Raw genomic sequence first — 26648 nt, forward strand, 5'->3', positions numbered from 1 at the left:
GCGTCCGATAAGAGTCCATATGTATATAATCTGCAAACTTTGAAGTTGAATATTATCAAAATACGGTCAGCAAAAATAATAAAAAAAATCAAGGTCATTCAAATACATTAGAACAACATATTCTCTTAGTTTGACTTAATTCTTTGCATTTTTGCGTAATCCATGAATACCTCCTTAATAGTGCATTGCAAAGATGAGGACTGCTGCTCCTTGCACAACTTCATTTACAAAAAGCAGGCTTAATGGTTTATATATGACCTTGTGACATCACGTGACTTCATCTTGAATTCTATCTTCATCACTTCTACTTTATCCTATACAAAGTGTTCAATAAAATTCATTCATCTCCATAATTATGAGAAATTTCAAAATCTTACGTGCGACTATTTTGAAATTCCTTTTAGTTTAGATCTAAAGCGATATTATCGAAAAGAATAATCCGATCTCTTATAATTACGAAAATGAACGATTTTTCTTCCATTGAATAAGTTCTCCTCTTTTTGCAATATTTTATTATCAATTGAATGTGTTCCTATTTTAAACAACGTCACTATACAGATTCTACCAATCAAGATTTTTAGAACTATATTACCAAGAATCGAGATTCCTCTTAATTTTTAAGTTCCAGCAAATAAGACGCTAGCTGATCTCCTGGACTTTGAAATTTTTGGGAGAATTCAAATTTTCAAGGTATCCCTTCACAAAGATGAAGAAAAGGTATATTTTTTGTATTTATTTATGAGTTCAATGTCCAACTTTACTAGACTGTATTGCACAGCGAGAGTAAAAAGAAATTTTGAAAGAGATATATTCTGTCCTTTCTCTTTCAGTTCGTCGCGTCAGCGTGTGCTACGTGTGTGACCGTAGTACTATATATGTATAGTAAACACGTGCAGTATAGTGTGTACATTTATCTGTAAAGTATCCGTAGCGAGAGAAGCCTTATTGCGCTATGTCAGCAGTGTCAGGCCAGTATATATATGCAGTAGAGTATAACCAACCACTTGTAGTATACCGTGTAAACCTCGACCGTCGGATGTATCAAGATTTTGTGCTCGTACTTCAACTCTGCTGTTAGAATCCTCGATTCACAAAAATATACATCATATATCAATGGTTACAGTGTAAAAAGTGATTTAAGGCCTGTATATTATATATATGTAATCAAGTATAATCAACTACTTCTAGTATATCGTGTGTGTTCTGTGAATATACCAAATATACCTCGACTGTCGGATGTATCAAGATTTTGTGCTCGTACTTCAACTTTATTGTTTAGCATCCTTGATTGGGAAGAATATACACCATCTATATCAATGGGGTCATAAAAAAAATTATTTCAGGCCACTATATATGCAGTAGAGTATAACGAAACACTTATAATACACCGTATAAATCTCGACTGTTTGATGTATCAAAATTTTGTGCTCATACTTCAACTCTGTTATTAGAAGAATCATTGACTCGGAAGAACACACACCATATACCAATGGTTATAGCGTGAAAGTACAATTACCTTGATTGTCTCTGCAGTCACGTGGTCCGAATACACGCTGATCTTCGAGTTTGGAGAATAAAGAAAACATTATCCCGGCGTCTTCTTATATCATAATTAAGAATGCCACGTGTGACTATACAATTACATAAAAACTGGTGAAAGGCAAAAGGCTGTAGTTGGGAAGCTGATTGAGGTACGAGTAGGAAGAAGCTATATATATATATATATATGATGAGTAGAAGCTACTTCAATGCGACGACTGGTGCAGTGGCAGATGAAAACAATAAACATAGCGAGACGTGTTCGATTGCTCTTTTGGATAAGAAGGACGCAGGCTCCACCTCTGTACCTTCCAAAAAATTTCCAAAGAGTCAACAGTGCTTTGTGGAATTTAATAATTTGCGTTATGCTGTTAGTGGTTATAAAAGTAAGTTATGGTGCATAGATAATTTTTACGTGCGTATAATATCATTTTCAGCTTAATAGTGCAATTAATGCTTGAATATTTTTGATGAATCTCAGAGAAGGAGAAAGTTATATTGGACAATGCGTCAGGATGCTTTCGTCCTGGGAGGCTGACAGGGATAATAGGTCCATCAGGGGCAGGAAAAACAACGCTATTGAATGTCATTCGCGGTTTCACGTCGACAAAGTTAAAAGGATCAATTCTGTTAAACGGAAAAATGACCACGAGGGATTCCTTTCGCAAACGAACCAGCTACATTCCGCAAGATTTCACTTTTATTCCTCAGCTGACCGTTAGGGAAACACTCTACATAGCAGCTCGTTTGAAACTCGTCGAGAGAAACCTCAAACCTAATAAAGTTGAAACGATTGTAAGTTATTGAACAGAGATAGATTCACACACTTTTAATTTTCATCGGTTTTATTTATTCTTTGAGGAATCGAGGTCGACAGTTGGTGACTGTAAATTTACACTGATAGTACTATGATGTCTCAGAGACATTACTGAGACATTGCACTGTAACATGGTGATGTCTCTGAGTTGTATCAGTAATGCCTTTGAGACAGCAAAATGTTTTCTGTTTTTACAATGAGATATTTTTAGACGTTTCTGAGGTATTTCTGAAATAACACTAAAACTTGTCTAAAATAGGTCTTTGGCTATTTTTAGTATTTAATGATTATAAAAGTTAGGAAAATATTATAAATACTTTTTTTACAATCATATATATATATATATATATATATATATATGTTTATAAACGGACGTAAGTCTTTGCTAATCAATTATATTTTATCATTTAATAATCCTTTAATATTTTTTGCTTGATGAGACCCTAACCTGGGATGATAAAGTATCCTTTGCACAGCAGTCTAACTTTATATTCACTCGTGTAGCCTCTAACTTATTTCTTTTAAGTTTGATATTCTCTGTAGACATAACTAACTAGCCAAAAATACTAAGTTTAGTTACTTACCTAATTTCGATAATATTTTGAAAAATTAAAGCCAAGTAAAATATTTAGTATTAAATAAATAAAAACACAGTTTTACAATTTTGATTTATTTTATTAATATTCGCCAATTAGCGTAATAATTTAAGTAAGTTGTTTGTTGAAATAAATCATTCATTTTTTTCTTTAAATGTTACAAAATTTTAAATTATTGTAATTGGACTTAATTAATAAAAAACAGTTTTCAGAGCTGTATGTCAGAATGATATCAAGAAATGTCTCAGAAATATATCTTGACTCATATTTGTCGCCAAATAACTTTCAAGAAAACCTTACAAAAAGATATCTCTCAGACATTTCAGATACTAACTCAATGTGATTTGTAAAGTCGAAATATCACTAAGATATTTGTGAGATATATCTAAGACAATCTATGCGATCGAGATCGTTGTATAAATGCATTTTATAGATAATGAAACCGTGTATTAAGAATAGAAACCTCAGATCGAAATTTATGATATTTCAAAAATATTGAAGATTTACAGATTAAAATATAAACATACAAGATTGAAAACAATTTTGAAGTAAAATATATTATTAAAGAAACAAAAGTTCAATATTAGAAATTCGCGAGTACATACAAAATAAAGATGAAGATATAGGTACAAAAAAATAAAAATATAAAAGATTATTGATGTAACTTTTACTCTTAATACGATAGAATACAGAATCTCAGTTTTAAAACTTTCCTCATGATTATTTTATAAAGTATGATGGATATAAGAACGTATATATATATTTTTTTTCAAATAAAACGATTACACTGTATTATTACAAAAAAGGTACTAGACCAAGAAAAAAGAATACAAGATAAATGTCTGCAAGCACAAGTATAGTTACTCGTATATTAAAGGCAGAATCACGTTGTTCTGGTAAAAGAAAAAAAAGAATGTTATCGATGAAGCAAAGAGAGTAACGAATAAAGATTATTTATTTTTTTATCGCAGATAGAGGAAATAGCGGAGTGGCTGGGATTGACGGTCTGTCTACGTACAATGACGAGAAATCTGAGCGGAGGAGAGAGAAGGAGATTGTGCATTGGTGTGGAAATGATAACCAATCCTCCGATAATTTTAGCCGATGAACCAAGTAGCGGACTAGATAGCGCTGCTTCTAATCAGGTCTGTTGCGTTTATTCGCGCAATTTCTTTTCCTTTGTTTATTCTTTCTGCATTTCTTATGACCAATGCAAATATAATATTTATTTTGTATATACAGGGTGTTCAACAATTTCCGGACGAACAACATAACTCGAGAATGAAATGTTAAAAAAATGTTTTGGATAAAAATCGTAGGGTTAATCAAATTCTGTGTAGCAGTACTATAAAGTTGACCTTGAACGACGTACCTTATGGAGAAGATGCAAAGATCACCATGAGTCTTTTAAATGGCAACCTTAATTTTTTATGGCATACTGTTTTTGCTTATCTCAAGAAGTTTTCAAAATACAATATCAATTTATCATTTGAATCAATCCATCATGAGACATTGTGAATTGAAATTATAAGTAGAAGAAAGACTATGCCTGTGTATGCGTAGCATTCACGCACATTACTTTCGTAAAACCATTATCTATATGCAATTTCAAATCGAAATATCTAATGAACCACTAATGGAATTATTAATCAATATAGTGTTTTGAAAAGCCCTTGAGATAAGCTACAAGAATATGCCATAAAAAATTTAGGTTGCCATCTAAAAAACTCAGTGACCTTCACATCTTCTCCAAGAGGTCGTTCAAGGTTAAATTTATAGAACTGCTATATAGAATTTTTTAAACCCTACAATCTTTGTCCGAAGCATTTTTCTTAAAAACCTTTTATTCTCAAGTTACACAGGGAGTCCATAACTTTTTAAACACCCTTTATATATTGTATATACTTATGCAAGTTTAAATGTTCCATAAATGCTGTATATCTCAATTTGATTAACTTCTCTTGCAAAATAGGTGATTAATATATTGCGCACAAGTGCAGAAAAAGGATGTACAGTGGTATGTACGATTCACCAGCCGAGCAGCCGAATAATGGCACAATTCGATGACATAATTGTACTGAGCGCAGGAAAGATTTTTTATTGCGGAACTCGTGCCGATGTCTTAGCCGTATTTGCAAAAGCTGGGTTTCCATGTCCTCAGTTCTTTAACATTGCGGAATTCGGTAATGTTCTACATCTATGCACTCAAATGTTGTGCTACTAATTAAGAGACACGATAGTGTCTCTATGACAAGTACATATAAAAGTAGATAAAGACATGTCTATACCGCCGTCGAGGCACTACTCTCTTATACAGATAGTTTGGCCGTCCCAATTTTCAAACCGATCTATCTCTGTGAATAGTCTATTGTCATGATTTAAGTAAAGCTTTTCTTAAAATAGTTTTGAACAAACTTTTATTTATCATATATAAATTAGCCTTAATTGTATTAATAATATATATCGTGCAATATTTTTCTAGTTCTAGAAGTGGTGAGCAGCCAGGAAACCGAGGATAAGTTAAATTATTTGGAGGAAATCGCCAGACAGAAGAGTGGTGCGATTAAATCTGAAATGGCAGAACGGTATAATGCGATTAAAGGTATTTTCGTATGTCTCCTGTGACTAATTTACTGCCTGACACTGTATAGGGAACGTGTAGCAAGTATAATGATAATGGAGTGTCAATTTGTAACTGTATATATATATATATATATATATATAGAGTACACCTTAAAAAATAGGAAAATTAAGCAACTGTTTTGTGCTAATAATATGCATATATATATATATATATATTAATAAACATTCTTATTTCACTGTAATTATATTTGCTCTGCATATTCCCTAAATGGGCTGAGAGGAACGTTGCCAGCCCCAGAGCATAGAAGTGTATAGGTTTAAAAATAATAATAATAATAATTAAAGAGATAACTTCATGGAACAGTTTTTATTCTACTGCGTTAATTTCTAATTGCATTCTCTTTAAAGAACTCTTATCCAAAAAACTTTTTGATATCTCGTGTGCTTTAACTCTGGCGCATGGCAAGAGTGTCAGTTAACTCTTACAATTTTATTGATAAATAAAAATGATTTTCAGAGAGAGACTCATCGTCGGAAGCAAATTGTCACGAAGAAAAGGTGGAAAAGAAAGCAGCTGTAAAATCTTGGGAAACGCTAACTGTTTTGTTCCTGAGGTCCTATTTGTGTATTAAGAGAGAAACTGTTGGTTTTACATATTTTAATATATTTAATATATTGTTAGTTGGTGCCAGCCAGATCCGCTTGAGCGAGAATTAAATTGCTCGTCTTTATAAACTTAAATCTAATTTCAACTTTTTCAACGAACAAGAAGTTAATAAATTAAAGATTGGACTGGCACGAATTAAACCATCTCTGTATACATTCTTATAATTTTTTCAGACCATGACAAAACTCAGATCAGCCGCTCACATTGTTATAGCGATTTTGCTAGGAGCAGTTTTCTATAATTTTGGCAATGATGCTGAGAAGGTACAAAGTAACTTAGCGTCCGTATATTTTCTTCTGCTGTTCATTTATTTTGGCAACTCAATGCCAGCTGCACAAATCTGTAAGAGAACCATGCAACTATTGTAAAGTATAATACAGCTGATCTTATAAAGATTGAATATTAAAATTATTGTACATACTGTGCTTGACCTTGAAAATGTTTGCTTGCAGTTCCCAGTGAAGCTACTGTCGTAGTCCGAGAACATTCCAATAATTGGTATTCTTTAAGATTATATTACATCGTGAAGACTATAGCAGATCTTCCTCTTCAGGTAAATTTTCTCATCTTCTTAAGCTGATGCATGTAATTCAATAATGATGATCTATCTGAAAGCACCAAGTACAAATAAGAGATTACCCAATATCTCTTTTTATAGATGATCAATTGCACCTGCTTTCTTCTTATAGTTTATTATTTAACAAACCAACCCTGGGAATACTCGAGGATATTTCAATGTTGGGTAATTTGCAGTTTGATAACGATGCTTGGACAAATTATTGGTATGGCGATTGGAGTAGCCTTCGGCACAGACGTAAATATTCCACATTTTTCCTGTTGAAAATGATGATAAAATATTAAATTATTTGCAATTATTAAAGAGTATTAATCAAGGAAATTTTGTTATTCACAGCTCGCAATGTTTCTCATACCAGCTTTGAGTATACCAATAATGTTATTCGGAGGTTTTTTCATAAAAATTCAAGAGGTTGCTGTATATTTTCAACCATTGTGTACGATAAGTTATTTTAGGTAAGTACGAGTAATCATTATTTCCTAATTATACAGACTGATAGGGTACCAAGAGACACAGTAGAGTGTCTCTTGACGACAACCACATGTACGAGTAGATAAAGACATGCCTATACCGCCGTCTAGCACTGCTCTCTTGTATAGCAAGTTTGGCTGTTGTGATTTTTAAATGGATTTATCTTATTGACTATATATTTTCAATAGTTTTGTATATACGATAAGTTTTTTTGGTAGATACGAGCAATTATTATTTCCTCGTTGAACAGGCTGTTAGGGTATCAAGAGACGTACACAGTAGTGGCTCTCGATGAAAAGTACATATATAAGTAGATAAAGACATTCATACACCGCCGTGTATCATCACTCTTTATAGAGCAGAAATTTAACTGTTGTGATTTTTAAATGGATTTATCTTAATGACTCTATATCTTCATAATTTAACTGTCTTTTTTTAAATAATACTTAAAGCGATTAAAATACTTTTCTATACGCAACATTATAAGCAATATGAAATTTGTTGTGTTAAATTTTTTGTAAATACAAAATATAGAAATATGTTCCAAGAGACACTAAAGGGGCACTACTTGTTTTAGTTATGTAAATAAATGTCATCGTACTTTACCTGATTGGATTATCAATGTTAAATATTTTCTTAGGACTCTGCGCCTCTCCGTGCTGTAGGGACTGGGTGTTGGGCCTTATCAAATACCTCATGCACTATAAAAGAAAAATCTTGAACTTTATTTATTTTACAGGTACGCGTTCGAAGGCTTTTTACAAGCAATTTACGAGGATCGAGAGAAACTGGACTGCAAGGAGATTTATTGTATATTTCGCTCGCCAAGAAGAATTCTTGCCATGTTGGATATGCCAAGTACGACATTTCAAACAATCTTAATTGTTTTGGGCTCTTGGATTCTTTGTCTTCACCTTGTGACATATGCGATCTTCAAATGGAAACTATATCGTACTGTTAAGTGATATTTGTGCCATGTGACCTCAAGATATTTAAAGTTAGGTAGGTCGTACGCACGGTGGTGCTAAGCTTTCGATTAACTTTGAAAAATTCTTAATTCTCTTAGAAAATTACAATTTAGGTTAAAGGTTAAATCTTTTTTAAATATTTTTAAATATGGGACGAAAAATACATAAAAAAATCTTTCTTCGCTTTACCTGATTTTTACATCCTATATGAGCCATCTTCTTGCGCGGAGGTTGCAAAATATTTCCTGCTTTTAAAAAATAAAATTCTATCTCTATGCTGTAATATACGCAGTCTTTAAATGGAAACTATACCGTCCTGTTACGTGATATATGTGTCATGTGACTTCTTAAATAAGTTGCACGTATGGTGGTACTAAACTTTCAATTAAATTTTTAAAATTTCAAATTCTTTTAAAAAATTAATATTTAGGTCAAAGCTCAAATCTTTTTTAATTATTTTTAAATATGAAATGAGGAATAAGCAACAAAAAAATCCTTCCTCGTCTCACCTGACTTTTCTCTCGTGCATGAGCCATCTTCTTGCGCGAATACTGTAAAATATTTTCTGTCCATAAAAAACAAGATTCTCTATCTCTATGCTGTAATATGTGCGGTCTTCAAATGGAAACTATACCTTATTGTTAAGTGATATTTGTACCATGCGACCTTTAGATAATTAAAGTCAGATAGGTTACACGTATAGTGATGCGAACCCTTTAATTAAAAATTTTAAAAATTCCAAATTTTCTGAGAAAAGTACTATTTAGGTCAAAGATTAAATCTTTTTTAATTGTTTTTAAATATGCAATGAGAAAAATATAACAAAAAAAGTCCTTCCTCGTCTTACCTGACTTTCCCCTCCTACATGAACCACTTTCTTGCGCGGATGTTGCTAAATATTTTTTACCTTTAACTAATTATTTAGAAAATCTGTTTATATATAGTTTTCTAAGTATTTTTATATGAAAAACCTTTTTTTCTATATTAATATAATAAAACTAAAAAACACTGTACATGAAAATTGAGCTTCAAATGAATTCATACCTGATGTACTAGCTGCTCGACTCTAGTAGTGCTTTAAGGAGGAAAATTTGTACGAAATAGGTATTGAGAACAAAAGTGCACCAATTTACAAATGTTAAAGAACGATAAGCAAATTTGTCATTACTCTATTACCATACAATCAAGAATCTCGAATGAACTGTACTGCTAATTAATCCACTATTGCACTCAGTATCTCTTAATTCTATCTTATTCTATCAGTAACAATAAAGAAGAATGAAAAGAAATAAAAAATTTTAATTGTCATAATATATTTTCTATAATAATATAATTAATGCATTTTATATATGCGCAGTTTAATATTTACAGAATACATAGTGATATCATCTTTTGCAGATTTATGTTTTGCACACTGCTTATTATAGGTATACTATCTAGTTTCCTATCGCGAAAGAGAACGAATTCGAAGGCTATGGCAACTAACATAATAATGGCAAGTGTATATTATACTGAAAAATCAAATAATGCTTGAGGGCCAGTACGTGTGTGAGGGGGCAGAGGGGGTTCAGTGCGCGCGTGCGTGCGTGCGTGCTTGGAATGAAACGATGATCGGATATTGTAATACAAAAGACCGATAAATAAAAATGAGAAAAATTAATATAAGAGGCATAACAAAAAAACAATTTATACTCACAATAATCGGCAAACAAATATTAGAGAATATACGTACAATTATTGTATATACTGTATATGGGGCATCCCATGTTTGATCACCTAGCACACTGGCCTAACTATGTTTTTTTTCTTCAAGTTTTTATTACTTATTACAACTTATATTGAAATATAGTTGTGTTTATATGCTTAGATCTTTTCATCAATTCTTAAGAACGTTATCAATATTTTAAATTGCTGCATTTTCAAACCTTTTCGATTTTTTTCAAAGCTTACAAGTTTTTTTTATTAATAAACGGTTAAAATAATTACAATGCCATTTTTTCTTGTGTAAAGTTCAAGTTTATCCTGATTAAAATAAAAATAACACTGCATAGTTATTTCTACGTCCTGTGTCAAATTTCAGTAAAAATTTAGGTTCTTTGAAATGAACAAGCTCTCAACTTTTTGAAAAAATTCTCAAAAATACTATATGATTAAATACTAAATTTCTAAGCCCACAGCGATTGTGAAACGTTTGATTCTCTTTTTTTCCTTCAATTACAACATAAAATCACTTTTTCTTTTTAATTAAAACATTATTCGGTAAAGAAATTTTTTGTGCATTCCAATTAAAGGGAAATTAGAGAACAGAAACATCGATCCATGATTGTGGCGGGCTTAAAATAATGTTTTATCATAGTATTTTTGAACATTTAACAAAAATTAAATTAGATATATTTTTGAGTACATAAATTTTTACTTAGAATTTTTAAAAAACAATATTAAAAAAATAATACTTGCATCGTTCTATTTTTAATTTCGATTAAAAACAAAAAGTATGGCCTTTCGATAGTTGATGCATCTTCATTTTTCAATAAGTTATAAGCATTTGAAAACTCGAAAACGTTATAAAAACCTGTGCAATTTAAAAAATTAATAACTTTTTAAAGGATTAATGAAATTTCTAAAAATTTATACACAAACGAAATTAGATAAATCGTTAAAAGAAAACAAGTTGGAAGAAAATAAAAAATGGTCTGGTTGGCGCAGCTACTGACTCGGCGTGGAATGCCCTATATACATATATGTATATATATATTATATACCTGAACGAAACGACATTTAAAAAAGTAAATATAATAAATCACAATAGTTTAAATCGTGCAACAGTAAAAGTGATTCCTATCTTTTTGCTCGTAATTAACGTGCGGTCTCAAAATTGTATTCACATTATACTCGAGAAAATCTAAATTCACTTGGACTTTTTATTCCGAGTGCGCGAGTACGAATGCAATTATTGTGGCATTCTTATTGTTTGTTCCACGGCTAAGAATTATGTCAAAAGCATTACTTATTCAATTTATCCATTACACTTTTGCTTTTATTTTCTCAAAGTACCTATCAATAAATTAACTCCATCGTTCGCTTTTATTAATTCAATTTAATTATTTATTTCACTGTTCTAGCAAAGACGAGATAACATTACGTTCAACGAACCTAATCTTTATTGGTGTATCCGATTGAGTTTTGTTCTTTTTTTTTTGGTTTGTTTGTTTCTTGTTTTTTTAATAAATTTAATGTGATTAAATTAATTTACATTAGCGATCTATCTAATACCAGCGGACTCTGTATAAAAATTAAAACACAACAGAATTTTCCTATGGCGCCAGCAAATTTATACTTTAATACATCCAACAACTAGAAGCTAAATCCTTGGAAAATGGAAATGGTAGTTTTTCAAAGTCCGTTTAACTCTGAGACTTTAGATTCACAGCTGATCATACATAAATACATAATATGTATGTAAGATGCTGATGACCCAAATGCACCGTGTGGAAGTCATTTAGTAATGCTTAATTTTCGACTTTGTGCCCTGGAGGTTTCTTCTTCATTGCCGTGCAAATCGTAATCAAAACAAATATTATTTAACAGACTTGAAACTAGAAGAGGATAGAAATCGCAGATAAAGTAGTATAATGTGTATTACGCGTGAAACGAACGCTTAGACACCGTTAGTCGATTACAAATTGCGCTTGAAATACTTATTTAGCAGAGTCCGTCCTTTCGCAGACAGTCTTTCCTCCAAAAACACTTTTTTTCACAACTTTACATATACTAACACGAGTGAATACAGATGAAATTCAGTCTGGTTTCGTTTAATACAAAGGAAGCCTGAAACGTTATCTAGACATGATTTCACGTAGAATTTACAAAAGAATTCCTTTTCTTGTAGTACACGGTGATCGACGTGTATATTATAATATATAGTCAGTCATTTAAAATGCCCCAAATGATGCACGTAAGAAAACGTTTATCTTTCTTTCTTTTCCATTCCCTCTCCCCTCTCCCCTCTCCCCCATATAACTTTTAAATATATCAAAATTTTCTATAAAACCTCCCTGAATGCAAATGGTAAAAGATTATGAAAAAGTCTAATTAAAAAATTTAATATCTTTTACATTTACGTAGATATGCGTTTTCCTGCATCTATACTTTGGAGCACTTCAAGTGACGGAACCTACATAGTACAATTCCTACAAATCATTTCTCTAGAAGATCTTATCTGGATCACGTTCGGAATCTTAGATTCTAATTATCCTGCCACTGGCTTACTTAAAAGTAATTACTTTGCTTTTTTTTCTAATAGCAGACAAAGGAACGCAGCAAGGCTATAAAACATGATATTAAGCTGTCCATAAAATGATTTGCCTTAACTGTCAATTAACAATCCATAGAAAATAGTGTTAAAAGGGTTCTAGCGTTGTAGACCCAACAAAAATTGTATTCATGATAATATACTATAAAAATCGTATACTATATACGCTGCTTAACCAGTTACATAGTTTTAAGAAATAAAATTGCACAAATGTATTCAGAGTATCGTATAAATACAAGATAACAGCTGATACCAATAACTAATGAGGCCAATTATAGCGATCAATTTCTCGTTACCATCGTTAATAATAATAATAATAATAATAATCAATGATATTGAGAGAGAAAGAGAGAGACATACGAGTTCACAATGCACATTTAATATTGTAATCGCGCTGACCATTATTTCTCTGGAAGTGCTACCATTGTTCGTGTTTTTGTCCACTAACTTTCTCTCGTTGCTCTGACAATTTCTCTTAATATCGATTACAATATATGCCAAATTAAGACAGACGCTGTTTAAATATGAATCACGTATCTCGTGTATCAATTATCGAAATACCTTAACGTAATGAAAAAGTGGCATTTTATCAGTCGAGAATGGTTCGTGGATAAGTAATTACTACAATTGAATAAACAAAAGACGAAAAAAAGATAAATGACAGGTATTACACCTAAGTCTAATCACATTCTAATTGCATCGTTTTGATATACCGGGCTTGAGATTAATTCGCATTGATCCTAATATAGTTGTAGTTAGAGGAAAGAATTGAAAAAAGAAAATTTCTCTAAAAAACTTATAGGTTTAGCCATTAAAAAATTATTAAGAATTAAATACATTTTCTCACTTGAAACTTTCCACTTTTGACCAGATATCAATAAAACATTCTCTTTGCCTTGTTCTGTAGTCTCGAGTTAGATATAATTTGAATCTTAATTATTTTTACAATTTAAAGTACATATGTGAATGGTGTTCTTATTCTCCCTCTCTCTTTCTCCCTCGGTAAGGAGGTTCCTCGTAAAACCCTTCCTTTTATCCATAATTATTTTGGACTTGGGACGAATCAATCTCATACCCTGTATATGTATTGCCTTTGAGACCCATTGCAGTCTCAACGAAAACGAGATAATGAAAATGCAATGTGGATCGTTTCGTTCCTTCATTTGTATTTCACGTCGAAGGACAGCGTGGCATTTTGTTCTTTTCTGGTTTTAGGTGTAGACGAAGTACCATTTACACGGTACTGACATGCATCTAAAATCAATAAGGAAGATTAAGATTAGAAATACACTTATGTACCAGCAAAGACTTATAATTCGCGTTTATTTATGAGGGAATGAGCAGAATTATTGCCACAAATATGTACAATTATGCATTATAATGCCCCACGGTATGTCTGGATAAAATTGGCAAATAATCAAAGAATTGAACAATCCAAAAATTAATTCTAACACTTCACATAACATTTTGCTTTTGCATCAAGCGATAAAAAAAAAGCTGTTGTCTTGCACTTTCATTAACCGATCTTCGCTTTTGAGCTCTCATTTGCGCTTACACCGGGTGCAACAAATTCAACGAGTTCGTTTTAAAAGGAGACAACTCCCGAGGGCTCAGAATTGATGCGTCATTTTGTGTTAAAACTTGCATGTACGGCCAGTAAAATTAACGACTTTCCTCAACGAGCTAAAGAGAACCGCTGCCTCCCATGAACGCTCTGTGGGAAGCAGCGATTTTCTGACGCTCGTAAGGAAAGCCATTAATGGCGTCCGCTATACGCGAGCTTAACATAACAATGAGAGAGCAAAATTTTGCAAGGTTAATCATTCATTCCTGCAATTTCTTTCCTCCAAGTTTCGAGAAAAAAAAAGAAACAAAAACTTATCATTCCATTGACAAAACGTTTACTAATAAACGAATATAATGCATCAATAGTTTATCTTTTTTATCCTTTTAAACCTTTCGACGTTTTCACTTGCGGACGCCTTTAACACTCGAATTTTCAATGGACATACCTCTGATAGATATCATGTCATACTACTTAAATATTTATAATACGACACTGCGATACACAATATTACGGACCTTGGGCCAGTAAGTTCAAAGGCAATCTCCACGTACTGTCACCCACTTTACTAGAGGATATTAAAAAATTACTAAATACGATGACCAATGCTTTGAGGAATTTTGTCATCTAAACAAAATCCTATGATAATAATTTTATACTTTATCTACTTATCAGATACCTGTATAGATGGAGGCGGTTGCATCTAAAATTAAACCTAATAGGCGTTTTCATTTTATACAAGGGCGGGCTGCTCTTGAAGTACAATTACAATAATATGATTAAGTGTTACTACTAACGTAATATTAAAAAAATCGATTACATTAGAAATTCGACGATTAATCGTAACGACTGTCCCGCAGACAGTGGTGGATTATTACATTGACTTTCGTTTATTCACTGGTATACCCACCGCATATGACGCTTGAAAGAATTCAAGCAACCTTATAGTGCACTTCTTTCAAGAGTACAATATGAAAGAACAGTGGGGAAAATTAACGAAGCACGTATACACGAACACACGCACGGTCACGGTAGTACGGTGTTTTTACTTAGTACAAAATTATCAGCGCCTAATATTTCTTATTTTTTGATTATTCCAATTGTTTGCGTGTGCGTGAGATAGAGTTTTATCACAATTCAAGCATTTATTCAAGTGTTCTCCAGCTCACTCATTTTCCTCTTCTCAAAGTTGATCCTCCTTTTCTTCATTTGCGCCTGTTTAACGTTAATAATGCGCCGTAGTATTATTAAGCGCTGTAGGAAGTCTCATTCACTTAGTCTCCTCAGTGGTCACTTTACAAATGTCTTATCACGCTGAGATCCGGCAGCATTCAACTTGATTTTCAAACTTCCACACGAAGCCCGATTCATTATGCAACATAATTAATTTCAATTTCGTGGATTCAGATGTAGCCAACTTTTATTGGTCGAGGTAAGTTAACTCGACAAGGATTGCCGAAGCTGTAACAGCACTGCTACCTCTAGTCAACCAGATTATTGCGATATGCTCAATTTACATTCGCAACACCAGTAGTTTCTAGGACTGCTATTCATTCTTTAAATGCCACAATCGGGATTTGACGCAAGAATGTAAAAGTAATATAATGCTGTCTTTTTCCTTGAAACTTGATCACTGCACTCACTTTTTACGCTTGATAAGATCCGTACACGAGGAAACAATAATTTCCAGTCAAATTTATAAGATTAGCTTTAAATATCGTTTCAGTGAAAAGTTTTTTGTCGTTCCTTCGTTTCATACTGCTTGTTTGCTGCAGAGTTCTTTATTATCATTCCAGGAAAATGGACCAGCGGATTTCAATGTATGATTAAGAGACTTAAGAGTACTTATTTGCTATTGCTTCCCCAATTAGAAATTGATTCTACATTCATCATATTGTTTGCGCATTGATGATACGTTAAATAATTTATAAAAATATATTTGCCTTTAGCGAATTAGCCTAAGAAATTATTAAATGAGATCTAGAATGAATTCTAATGATATATTGCGAAACTAATCGTAATGATTAACGATAAAAATGATTATATATTTAACAATGAGTAAAAGTAATGACAATCTGAAATGTAAATATACTGGTTGTCCCGAAATTTCTTTTGCATGGGATATCTCCGTACCTATAGTACTTAGTGAAAAACTAATTTATATATATTTTTAGTACTTTTAAAAATCTGTGGATCGGCTATATTTATATTTGAACATGGGAGGCGTGACAAAGGACATGTAATGGTCATTTGCAGCTTTCTATATGGAAATCTGTATTTTATTATTGCACATTCTTGCAGCTTATCTCAAGAGCTTTCCGAAACGCCAAATAAAATTATCATTTCATCCAGTCATTCATTAGGTATTTCCAATTAAAATTGCTTATAGACGTGGGTTTTGCTAAAGTATAGTGGGCTCAACTGATACTCGTACACACGCACAGTCACTCACCTACTTATAATTTCAAATCACAATATCGAGTGAACAACTGGATAAAATGATAAATTCCTATAGTATATTGGAAATCTCTTGAGGCAAGTTACAAGAATATGTAATAAAAGTGTATGTTTCTATTTAGAAAGCTCCACCTAACCAACGTTTTCTTTAACACGATTTCCAAGATCAAACCAATACAGTCATTCCTTTGATTTCTAAAAGTACTAAAAATATGTATGAATTACTTGTTTTCCATGTACGATGGATGAAGAGATATTCCCTATATCAGAAATGTTGGGCCACCCTGTATATATACATACATATATATGTATATATTTGCATAATAAAGAACTCGGCAATTGATTAATTTTGTCTTTTCAGTATGTTAGACTTACTGTTGAGTGTTGTTTGATTACTTAAGTTAGTTTACGTTAGCTCCTAGTTGACCATGAGTGTATGCGACTCCATTGGCGCAGCACTATCGTATAATGTATCTGTATCTTGCGTAGGCTCGCCCTGAAGCTGACACTGATTACTCAACGTTCCAGCCCCACAATCGCAAAAGAAGCTGAAAAAAAGTCACTTTGCTGTTACGCTCATTTGCTCTGACGATTTTGATAAATTCTGACCAATCTCTTACCGATCGTGTCTAATAAATTCTACATCGTGTCCAGCGTGACAAGTTTTTATACAATTAACACATATTGCATTGCGATCTGTGGTATTGCAGGTTTGACAACGATAGAAGTCGTGCATAGGAAACGAGGTATACGAAGAAATTTTGTATAAACATTGTCCATTGCCGACTGCTTTCTCTACTGCATCTTGATTATTAAATATTTTATTGCCTGTAAATTTTGGTTTATTACCTCTTATTCACATTTAATCATTGTTAGTTTAAGTCACACGTTTATACAACAAATAAGAAAAAATACTACCTCTAGTCGTTGGTTGTACGCCACTAGCTAAGCACAAACCACCGAAACGATTATTGAAAATTTTATTAAATTCTAGCGTAGCGGTTGCGTTATTGGTTATTTCCACACCCGCTGCTAGCCCGTCAAAGATTCGATTCCTCCTCAGGACTGGATGAGACTGTGTAGAAATAAGAACTCCTGCTTGTGCATTGCGAAATATATCGTTTTCTTCTAAAACACCTGTTTTAAAAAAACTAATTAGTATAAATGCCTTAAAAAATAGTTAAATGCGAAGGGGGTTTCTCGAAACCTCCCACGCACGATATACCTTTGCCTCCATTAAATATACAAATTCCACCATCGCGACCGTCAAAAATTTTATTTCTTTTTAAAGTCGGATTACTGTCAGTTTTGATCCATACACCTGCCATTGCGTTATCAAAAATCTCATTCTCTTCGAGTAAACCTAAGCCACTATTATACACAAGGACGCCGCCGTTTTGTCCACCCCAAATCTTATTTCCTCTAATTACCGGATTACTACCAGTCCTATTGGAGAAGGAAAGAGCAAATCAACGATTAAAGCAGACATAATAAAACATGGATAAAACTATTCAATTATATTACAATTATGACATTACCTTATTTGTACTCCAGAATACAAGTGATTAAATATATCATTGTCCTCCAGTTTTCCATGACCATTGTCATAAAAATAAACCCCTACTTGCTTTCCACTGTGAATTCGATTTCTCCTTAATACTGGTGTAGATCCCGTAGTTATCCAAACACCTGCCAAAGTGTTGGCATAGACTTCGTTCTCCTCTATGAGACCCTGACCTTTCTCATGAACATAGATGCCTCCATGTTGACCATGGTGTATTTTATTGTGTCTAACTATAGGATCCGAATTGGTTCTGATTTGTATTCCAGCTAGCGCATTACCATAAATGTTGTTATGCTCAATTAAACCTCTGCCCTCTCCAAATATGTACACTCCACCTTGGTGGCCATTATAAATTTCATTCCTTCGAATTGTTGGATTCGAATTAGACGTGATCCATACACCGGCAAAATTATTCGAATGGATTTTATTATCAATAAATTGTCCCAATCCATTTTCATGAACATAAATCCCGCCGGTCTGTCCGTGATGAATCTCACAATGTACTACCGTTGGATTTGCACCAGCTTTAACCTCGAACCCTGCTATTCGATTATTATGAATGTCGTTCGCTTCAAAATACCCAAGACCATTATCAAATGTAAATATCCCAACATCCCTGCCATGATGGATGTGATTTCTACGCATGATTGGGTTTGCATAATTTTTAACCCAAATTCCAGCTAGTGCGTTTCGGGATATTTCATTATCCTCGTAAGTTCCCTGCGCATAGTCAGTGACATAAAGACCGACATTTTCGCAATCGGATATGTCACAATTTTTCACTACCGGATTAGCGCCTACTCCAGATACGCACACAGCTGCTCCAACTAAAATTAACATGCATAAGACAAAAATGAGTTAAACAATTTTTTTTATCCAAAACTATAAGTGCGCTTATATATAGAATATTTTACAAAAGGTTTACTTACCAACGCTCGAACTCCTAATAATGCAATGGTCAACTGTGGGACTGCAATTTTCACCTACTTCTAAGCAGTAGTGTTTATGATGTGGTACTGTACTAGTAACATCTGGAGTAAATTTTAGTGTGAGGTGCCCCGCGTAAGCTCGTTTAGCACCTTCCACAAACATTACTGTAGATTCACTCTCTCTTTCCAATATGACTGACTCTGCCACATTGCCAGGTGCTGCTCCAATTAAAGCAACGTCACTGTCAATTACAAGAAACTCCCCTCTGTATGTACCAGCATGTAAGAATACTAAATGCTGAGGTGTCTCCTCAACTGCTTGAGAATTACTTCCACAGCAGTTCCCTTGTCCATTAGTACTCGTACTACTATTTGGCGAAGATCCATTGTTGCTTCTGTATTCATCTACATAGTCTAAAGCTCCCTGAACCGTATTAAAATATGGCAAATTCCTCCCCTTAAACTTTAAATCCTGGAATCCTGGACGAACATGAACGCCCCTGTATAACTGTCGAAAACTCTCTTTCCAGGGATTTGGATAGTCCGACTCATCTGGTGACACAAACTCAAATTTACAGGATGCTGGGTTGAACAAAGGTAAGTCATATTCATAAACTTGTTGATACAGTGATTTCCATAATTCTGTATCATTTGCAATGGCTTGGAAACGCTTGCAGACTTGGGAGACTCTACATAAATCCTGCTCCATCAGGTAATTAAATATCGTAAGCAGAACTTCATCAGGTAATTCATATTGCAGGTAATGTGCAGCTGTATTTGTGTTTGTACCTAAAGAAATGAAAAAAACTGCTTCATTTTTCATTTAACCGATATGGAAATTTTTATATTTGCGTGAAATGCATTATAATTCATTATCTACCATCTGTGGATAAAGAACAGGTCCGTCTAGGTCGTTTTCTTGCTGGTAAGGAAGAAGAACCTAGTGTAGCAGCAATACTACTTCCCCCAGCTGGTGGTAGAGCAGAACTAGTACCAGGAGCTGGGTCAGGATGAGGTGGACTTTTACGCCTTAAGTCATAAGGGGATGAATGAGAGTGTGATGGAGATGGGGAAGGTGCTGCAACACCAGAGACACTAGGTGAGGAACCCCGACCTCCACTTCCACCTCCACCTCCACCTCCTCCCCCTCCGACTCCTCCTCCAGGTGGAATCTGATTTGACGCTGGACAAGGTAGTTCACATGGCTCGGCTGTAACAAGAAAGGAGTATCATGTTATATAAACCTCTATGACTGGAAAATCAAATCATGCCAAACCAAGCATCATAAATGAGAAAAACTTCTCTATATAATTCTATCAGGCTTAGATGACATTTGTAAAGTTACCAATGCTTATATAATTAGTTAGTTCTGAATGTTCAAATGCCAACAAATATTATAATCATAACCTAGATCTGGAAATATAGAGAAGTTTTCTCTTGATGATTGATTAAAAAGCATAATTAAGAGCAAGCATTAATAAAAATAGGAATTAGTATATATTTATATAAAGATTAGACCCTTAAGAATAAAGACAACTGTCATTAAGAGTTATAGAATCTTGATTCTGCTGTCCCTTTGCCAAGTAAAGTTTCTGAATCGGCTTAAAGTATTCTGTTACTCAGCAGACTTGAATATCAATATTAGGATAATGACACGAATAAACAATGATTGAAAGTTCAGGAAGCTTAAAGCTTAAATTAATCAAACCTCCATATATAATTAGTTTCCTTTATTATAGAATATCTGTTAGCTATCTAGTAAATATGAAAGAAAGAAATATGTATTATTTATCACATGGGCTCATTGCATGCTACAATAGGATCAAAAACAAATTTGATAAATGTACAGAATGAATATTTGTCTATTCACAAAAAGAAATAATTATTTATAAAATGCAATAGAACTGGTTATGCATAGATTTTAAGTGATTTTACAATACTTGCATATAATAAGAAAGCTAAATCTACAGCACATGTGTCAATATAGCTTCATTCGATTAATACAATCAGCAGACAAGAATTGAATTTTCAAAATAGAAGATGGGATTGAATTCTCATTACTACCTTGAGTTATAACATTAGGCCATACACAGCATGTTAACATAAAGTAGATCAGTAAACCCCTACTGGAGCAAATTTAATTTCATAGAAAACGATTAGCATATAGAGCAAACGATGAATACATCGATTGAATGTTGCGAGCATTGATCTATTTATTCAAGAATAGGGAATTATAGGAAAAAGCGCAAATAGAACGTGATACGTATACCTTAAGCAGCTAACGAAGTTAAAAGTTACGATAAAGAAAGTGTATTAAAGGATTGCGGATTTCGAATCGCGAACGGTGGATGGGTGGAAGGAAAAAAAGGAAGGAAGTAAGGAAGGAAAGAGAACCATCGTATAATTGAAGAATAGGCTAGCTATAGACTCTGAACGTGATTATTAGTTGAAAACAATATACAGCTATCCGTAGTTAGAAAGTTTTGAATAGGATACGGGCAAGCAGGATGTTGACGTATCCTGTTCTGGTAGTCGTCATAAACGTGGTAGAAAGAACGGGTAAAAAAATAATGATGGGCCTTGGCTAATGATGAAATTGCAAGATTTGGCTCAAAATGTTTTTAGGAATTGGGCAAACATATAATGAAATTTCGGACGAAGCACTCAGCAGTGAATGAATGGAATATAGCTAGGACATAACAGACAGATGAGAGATATGAAACGAGTTGAGAATACAGTGTCCTACCTGAGGTGGTTCTCGAAGGCAGAGGAATCCTGTTTGCACCTTTCCTTCTAGATCTGCGTACGTAATTGCGTGACGAGGTGAACGAAGCGCTCGGCATTTTTTCTCTTTATACCGAAAAATAACGTGAAAACTGTAAAATAACTAAACACTAAACAATGGCGACACATCCACCGAGCCCGGCGGCCATCTTCTCGTCGAAGGTGAGGGTAAGACTGCCCCACGACCAGCCCCGAATACCCCGACTGCTGCCGACTGGTGTCAGAGAACGCCAATCGAAATGAACCACCCCCCCCCCCCCCCTCCCATCCAATTTCTACACTTCTGTCGCACTCCTCTATCTCTCTCTTTCCCTCTCTCACCCACGAGATTGAGTTGGTGATGGCATGATAACTCTTCTTTCTCTCTCTCCCTTACACACTACAGTACCACGTTACAATACTTTTGACCTCTTTGCTTTTGGCTACGCTCTCTGGCTACCCCTTCTCCATGCTTTTTGTGTAGTGTATGGTGTGGGTAGTGTAGTATATAGCAGAGTGTAGTAGTAACCAACTTGGATCATCAACGACATCAACCACCCCTCTCTTCTCCTCTCTTCTATATTCGTTATTCTATGTTCCATCCGTATTTCATTCTGTCTCCTCTATCGGCTCTATCCTATTCTTTAGATAGAACTTTAGCAGTAGTCGTCGACTACAGTCGCACGCCACGACACGATACACTATACGGCACTGGTATAACTAACGTCAGTATGGAATTATGGAGACCCAGGATAGAATTACTAATGAAACATGTTTTTCCGCAATTGTGTCATGCTTTGGACTTTCTATCGTTTACGTTGCTAGTCTCTACGTGTGGGATTCTTCTTATAACAGGTACGTTTATGCCGACTGAGTACATTGGATACCGAACTTTTTCATGAGCCGAAATGTTTTATTTGATTGAAGAGTCAATAACGCTTCAATTAATTTTGTACCACTGTCAATTTCTCTGCTCATTTATAGTGGAGACGAAAAATCGACAATTATTATTATTCCATACCCATTCTAGTTAACAATTTTGCTTTCATCCTCTCGCTACATTACAAATTTATGCAACATCGGCAACGTGAATGGCAATAAGGTTGCGTTCTGTCATTAACTACTAGTGTTGAAGGTTCACTATTAGATCTTTCATGATATTTTACACTTCTTGTAGAATTTCAGTACTGGCAGTTAATAACGGAACTAGCCCTGTATACAGGGTCTTTTCCTAAGGTTTGTTCGTGTTGCTTGTACTTCCTGCACTTTTCATTAAAAATGTATATTATACGTCACACAAAGTATACACGTTTAACGAAAAGTGCAGAAAATACAAGCAACACGAACAAAGCTCTAACAGCGGAGCATAGAAGATTCGTGTAAATGCTGTGCCAAGTTAGACTCGTTAATACTTATTTCAGCTATAGTGTAATATAGGAATATGGAGAAGAGAAAGTACGGAGTGAAGTTAACTAAAGGTATGTTCCTTATATCCACAATTTTTAATATATCACTAGATTTGTGTTCCGTAAATATATTATTCTTAACTCTAAAACTCACACATTACGGAACGTGATTTTTAAATTTTGAATAAATTTTCTGCTACCCAAACAACCGTTCAAAAGTGCTGGTAGGCTTGGTGGATTAATGCTAAAGATAATATATTTACGGAACACAAATCTAGTGATATATCAAAAGATATGAATTTACGGAACATACCTTAGGGCCGGTGTCAGTATGTATGTACATACACAGTGGGAAATTGAATCGTGTGTGGTTCGGCTAGTTTCACTCTGTAATTTAACATGGAAAATGATATACTACACTATAGTTAAAAGCACACACGATTCAATTTCAATTTCCCACTGTGTACTACATACAAAGTAGGCAAGCCTCATATCCAACATAAGAACTAAAAATCTGAAAAACTGCCAATCAGAATGTGTACTTTCAGATTTTTGCAGTTATGTTGGGTATGAGGCTTGCCTGCTTTTCGTACTGACACCGGCCCTTAGCTACGAGAAAAAGAACAAAAATTATATACAGTGAGAAATTGTTTTATGTGTGGTTCAGTTATACTGTAGTATATCAATTTTCATGTTAAAGTACAGAGTGAAGTTAGCCAAATGGTAAAGGATTGAATTTCCCGTACCATACATTTTAACGGCTACTGCTGGAATCTCCACAATGATTGGATCATTTTCTTATGCTTAAATCTTACTGCATTAAATATTTTAGTAGCCAATGGTCCACTAACACATTAATAATAAACTGAAGTTACAAAATTGAAAGATCGACGAGTTAATTTTCCACAGGATATTGCCCTGTTACATGTAAACCAGCCTAAATTTACGAAATAATTTCTCCTTCTATTTACTTTTGCACAAATATATTATAATTTAGTTTTTAATTTCAGAAATCATCCTAGTATTATAAGAAAAAGGTTTCTCAGCGTATTTATAGTAGCAGTAATTTCACCAACTACATTTTATTTCGGACTAGATAAAAATCTACTGCAAAAGGTTAATTTATTTGATAGAATTTTTGTAATTGTTTAGCGCTTTTTTAATCATGACAATAATTATCTTCAAATTTATTTTCAGACCACAATTTGGGAACTATCAGGCTTACGGTTGCCAGGGATCGTACAGGCCACTGTAATTCCATTATTACTGACAATGGTTTTATTTTTGGGACCCTTGACTATGCAAGGTCTTAGTGGCCTATTACGATTATACGCAGGTTTGTAATTAAAATGCTTTTTTTCATTTTATTGGAACTAAAATTTTATATATATTTGTTTAAAACAAAAAATAAATTCTTATTTTATTAGAACCATCATTTTGGATATGCAGAATTCGCACGTTGACCTTATGGCGAAATTTGGTAATTGGGCCACTCTCTGAAGAGTGGACATTCAGGGCGTGTATGTTACCAGTATTATTGCAATGTTTCGAGCCAACAACTGCCATTTTCACGTGTTCCTTATTTTTTGGAATAGCGCATTTTCATCATATCCTGGAGAACATGAAAATGGGAATGAAGTTCACACATGCTCTTATATTGTCCGGTTTGTGTTGACTTTTTATTCAATAATAAGATAACTTAAGTATAATTGTAAAGTAATAAAATTTTAATGATTATTCTACTGTAGCTGTGCAATTTGCTTATACAACAATATTTGGCGCATATGCGGCATTCCTTTTCGTAAAAACAGGTCAGTCCCGGTATTTTTTTCTTTTCATTATACTATTATTGCATATAAACTGTAATAATATTCGCGAGTTATAGTGAAAAGGAATATTCCTCTGAACATTGTAGTAAGATGAATGTTTTTTTTAACCCATTTTCTGGGGTGAGTTAAAGTAAATACCCTGCATAGCATATTTACAGGTTAATGTGAGTTGACTTTGCTTGCCCTAACCTGCGCGATTTGAAATAACGCATTTTACATCACAATCAACAGATTAGGTTGCAAAGCAGTGTTGACGTCATAAAAGAAACTAAATTTAGGAGGATCCTAGGTTTGCTATAGCGCGCTAATATTATAAAGCCTACTATAAAATACTACATCTTTATTTTTACAGGACACATCATGGCACCCTTTGCGGCCCATTCTTTCTGTAATCACATGGGACTTCCCAATTTTCCCGAAGTAATGGGATATAAAAGCCCTATGAAGCGTTTTGTAATTCTTAGTCTATTTGTTATAGGATTAATTTGTTGGTGTCTCTTGTTAACGCCTATGACGAATCCAAGTTGGTTTAGTAATAATTTATTTTGGCGTAAACGACTCGTATGAAGTCCAGAGCGTTTGCGAAAACATGCCTATAATAATTAAATATTTCAATTTATCATCACAACGTTCAATGTTCTAAATAGCGCCATCATCTTTTTATTATCACAATCCATGAATTTTACAACATAATATAGCTGAATAATGAAACACATTAATAATTTTAGCAGCATTCATTTTTTTAGATTTTTAATCTTTAGCTAATAATTAATGACTAGAATATTGCTGTACAACGAATGAATGCTGTACCTACAGCAAATACGAAGTCAAGAAATCGAAAAAACGAATTTAATTGATTATCACTATAATAACATAAGTGGTATAAATTGTATTTATTAAATGGATTTATTTTTACAGGTATTTGGAAAAAACAAGATTGAAGCGTGGCAGATTTTTGGTAAACAATAAGTGATTAACGGGATCCTTCATACCGACATTACAAAGCAAAATGGGTGTTAATAATACGGCAGTATTTAAAGATTGATTGAAATTTATTATATTTTTTGTAACTCACGTTGCGAATCTTTCTTTGTATGGAAATAGTTCGATTTTTGAAATACAAACATTTTTTCTTTGAAATAATAATTTATTTTATAATATAATTTTTTTCGTCTTTTAGAAAGTCTAACTTCTGAATTAGAAAAGAACAGTTCGTAACGTCACTAAAATGGTTTATTAAGTATTAAATCGGTCATCAAATAACGCTGTATTCTAAACATGCGTTTTCAGTTTGCACTTTATAATGTCGGTATTAGGGATAGCCTTAACGGTGGTTTAAGCTTTTAAAGGAAAGATTAAGACACAATTGACTTGGTTTCACTAGAATACGTTCGGAGAGCCATACAAATTTTCGAACGTTTTGGAATAAATTATTCAATGATTAATAAATATCATTTATATATAGAATGTTTTGAAATGGTTTATTTTTCTAACAACAAAATATATTTACACTTTGTAAAATCGATTAACGGGATCCCTCACGCCTACTTTATCTACAGTTCAAGCCAACAAACAATTCGTTTAATAAAAGTCAAATGCGAAGCAA

The 26648-nt window shown here is 33.5% G+C and overlaps 3 protein-coding genes across 9 annotated transcripts; 2 read left to right on the forward strand and 1 right to left on the reverse strand.

Moving 5' to 3' along the window:
* The first annotated feature begins 977 nt into the window (after window positions 1-977).
* On the forward strand, window positions 978-9427 carry LOC136775249 (ATP-binding cassette sub-family G member 4-like). The gene is made up of 12 exons (XM_066729828.1): window positions 978-1358; window positions 1452-1925; window positions 2021-2334; window positions 3924-4097; window positions 4925-5135; window positions 5435-5554; window positions 6053-6177; window positions 6376-6544; window positions 6655-6755; window positions 6861-7016; window positions 7116-7234; window positions 7990-9427. The coding sequence occupies exons 2-12, from the start codon at window positions 1727-1729 to the stop codon at window positions 8213-8215; spliced, it is 1914 nt and encodes a 637-aa protein (XP_066585925.1). The 5' UTR covers window positions 978-1358; window positions 1452-1726; the 3' UTR covers window positions 8216-9427.
* Window positions 6917-22069, reverse strand: FBXO11 (F-box protein 11). Of its 4 annotated transcripts, none has more exons than XM_066729826.1 (9): window positions 21791-22069; window positions 19925-20254; window positions 19045-19851; window positions 18090-18942; window positions 17777-17997; window positions 17470-17688; window positions 17172-17379; window positions 16927-17099; window positions 6917-7036 (listed from the first exon to the last, which is right to left on the reverse strand). In XM_066729826.1, exons 1-8 carry the CDS (start codon window positions 21885-21887, stop codon window positions 16970-16972), a joined length of 2865 nt encoding a protein of 954 aa, XP_066585923.1. In that variant the 5' UTR covers window positions 21888-22069; the 3' UTR covers window positions 6917-7036; window positions 16927-16969. The 4 variants fall into 4 exon arrangements, with proteins under 4 accessions (XP_066585923.1, XP_066585921.1, XP_066585920.1 ...); XM_066729824.1 differs by lacking the exon at window positions 6917-7036 and adding an exon at window positions 9510-13784; XM_066729823.1 differs by lacking the exon at window positions 6917-7036 and having other exon boundaries at window positions 9510-17099.
* A 238-nt stretch (window positions 22070-22307) lies between these two features.
* Window positions 22308-26509, forward strand: Sras (Ras converting CAAX endopeptidase Sras). Of its 4 annotated transcripts, none has more exons than XM_066729236.1 (7): window positions 22308-22662; window positions 24224-24329; window positions 24411-24549; window positions 24641-24733; window positions 24809-24877; window positions 24962-25024; window positions 25395-26509. In XM_066729236.1, exons 1-7 carry the CDS (start codon window positions 22547-22549, stop codon window positions 25607-25609), a joined length of 801 nt encoding a protein of 266 aa, XP_066585333.1. In that variant the 5' UTR covers window positions 22308-22546; the 3' UTR covers window positions 25610-26509. The 4 variants fall into 4 exon arrangements, with proteins under 4 accessions (XP_066585333.1, XP_066585334.1, XP_066585332.1 ...); XM_066729237.1 differs by having other exon boundaries at window positions 22309-22662; window positions 24641-24877; window positions 25395-25462; window positions 25961-26509; XM_066729235.1 differs by having other exon boundaries at window positions 22310-22662; window positions 24641-24877; window positions 25395-25565; window positions 25961-26509.
* Window positions 26510-26648: the final 139 nt, after the last annotated feature.

The sequence above is a fragment of the Prorops nasuta genome, unplaced genomic scaffold (assembly GCF_024137725.1).
Source record: "Prorops nasuta isolate Cenicafe-Biocafe unplaced genomic scaffold, Cenicafe_Pnas_1.2 PNAS00007, whole genome shotgun sequence".
NCBI classification, from domain to species: domain Eukaryota; kingdom Metazoa; phylum Arthropoda; class Insecta; order Hymenoptera; family Bethylidae; genus Prorops; species Prorops nasuta.

Coding starts and splice junctions, on each gene's coding strand:
- LOC136775249 (XM_066729828.1), top strand. CDS start 1,727: ATGATGAGTAGAAGCTACTTCAATGCGACGACTGGTGCAGTGGCAGAT. Junction 2,335..3,923: donor CTAATAAAGTTGAAACGATT/GTAAGTTATTGA, acceptor TTTTTATCGCAG/ATAGAGGAAATAGCGGAGTG. Junction 6,756..6,860: donor TAGCAGATCTTCCTCTTCAG/GTAAATTTTCTC, acceptor CTCTTTTTATAG/ATGATCAATTGCACCTGCTT.
- FBXO11 (XM_066729826.1), bottom strand. CDS start 21,887: ATGCCGAGCGCTTCGTTCACCTCGTCACGCAATTACGTACGCAGATCT. Junction 18,943..19,044: donor TATTAGGAGTTCGAGCGTTG/GTAAGTAAACCT, acceptor TGTTAATTTTAG/TTGGAGCAGCTGTGTGCGTA. Junction 17,380..17,469: donor CGTACAACCAACGACTAGAG/GTAGTATTTTTT, acceptor CAAAATTTACAG/GCAATAAAATATTTAATAAT.
- Sras (XM_066729234.1), top strand. CDS start 22,547: ATGGAGACCCAGGATAGAATTACTAATGAAACATGTTTTTCCGCAATT. Junction 22,663..24,223: donor TGGGATTCTTCTTATAACAG/GTACGTTTATGC, acceptor TTTTAATTTCAG/AAATCATCCTAGTATTATAA. Junction 25,025..25,394: donor ATTCCTTTTCGTAAAAACAG/GTCAGTCCCGGT, acceptor TTATTTTTACAG/GACACATCATGGCACCCTTT.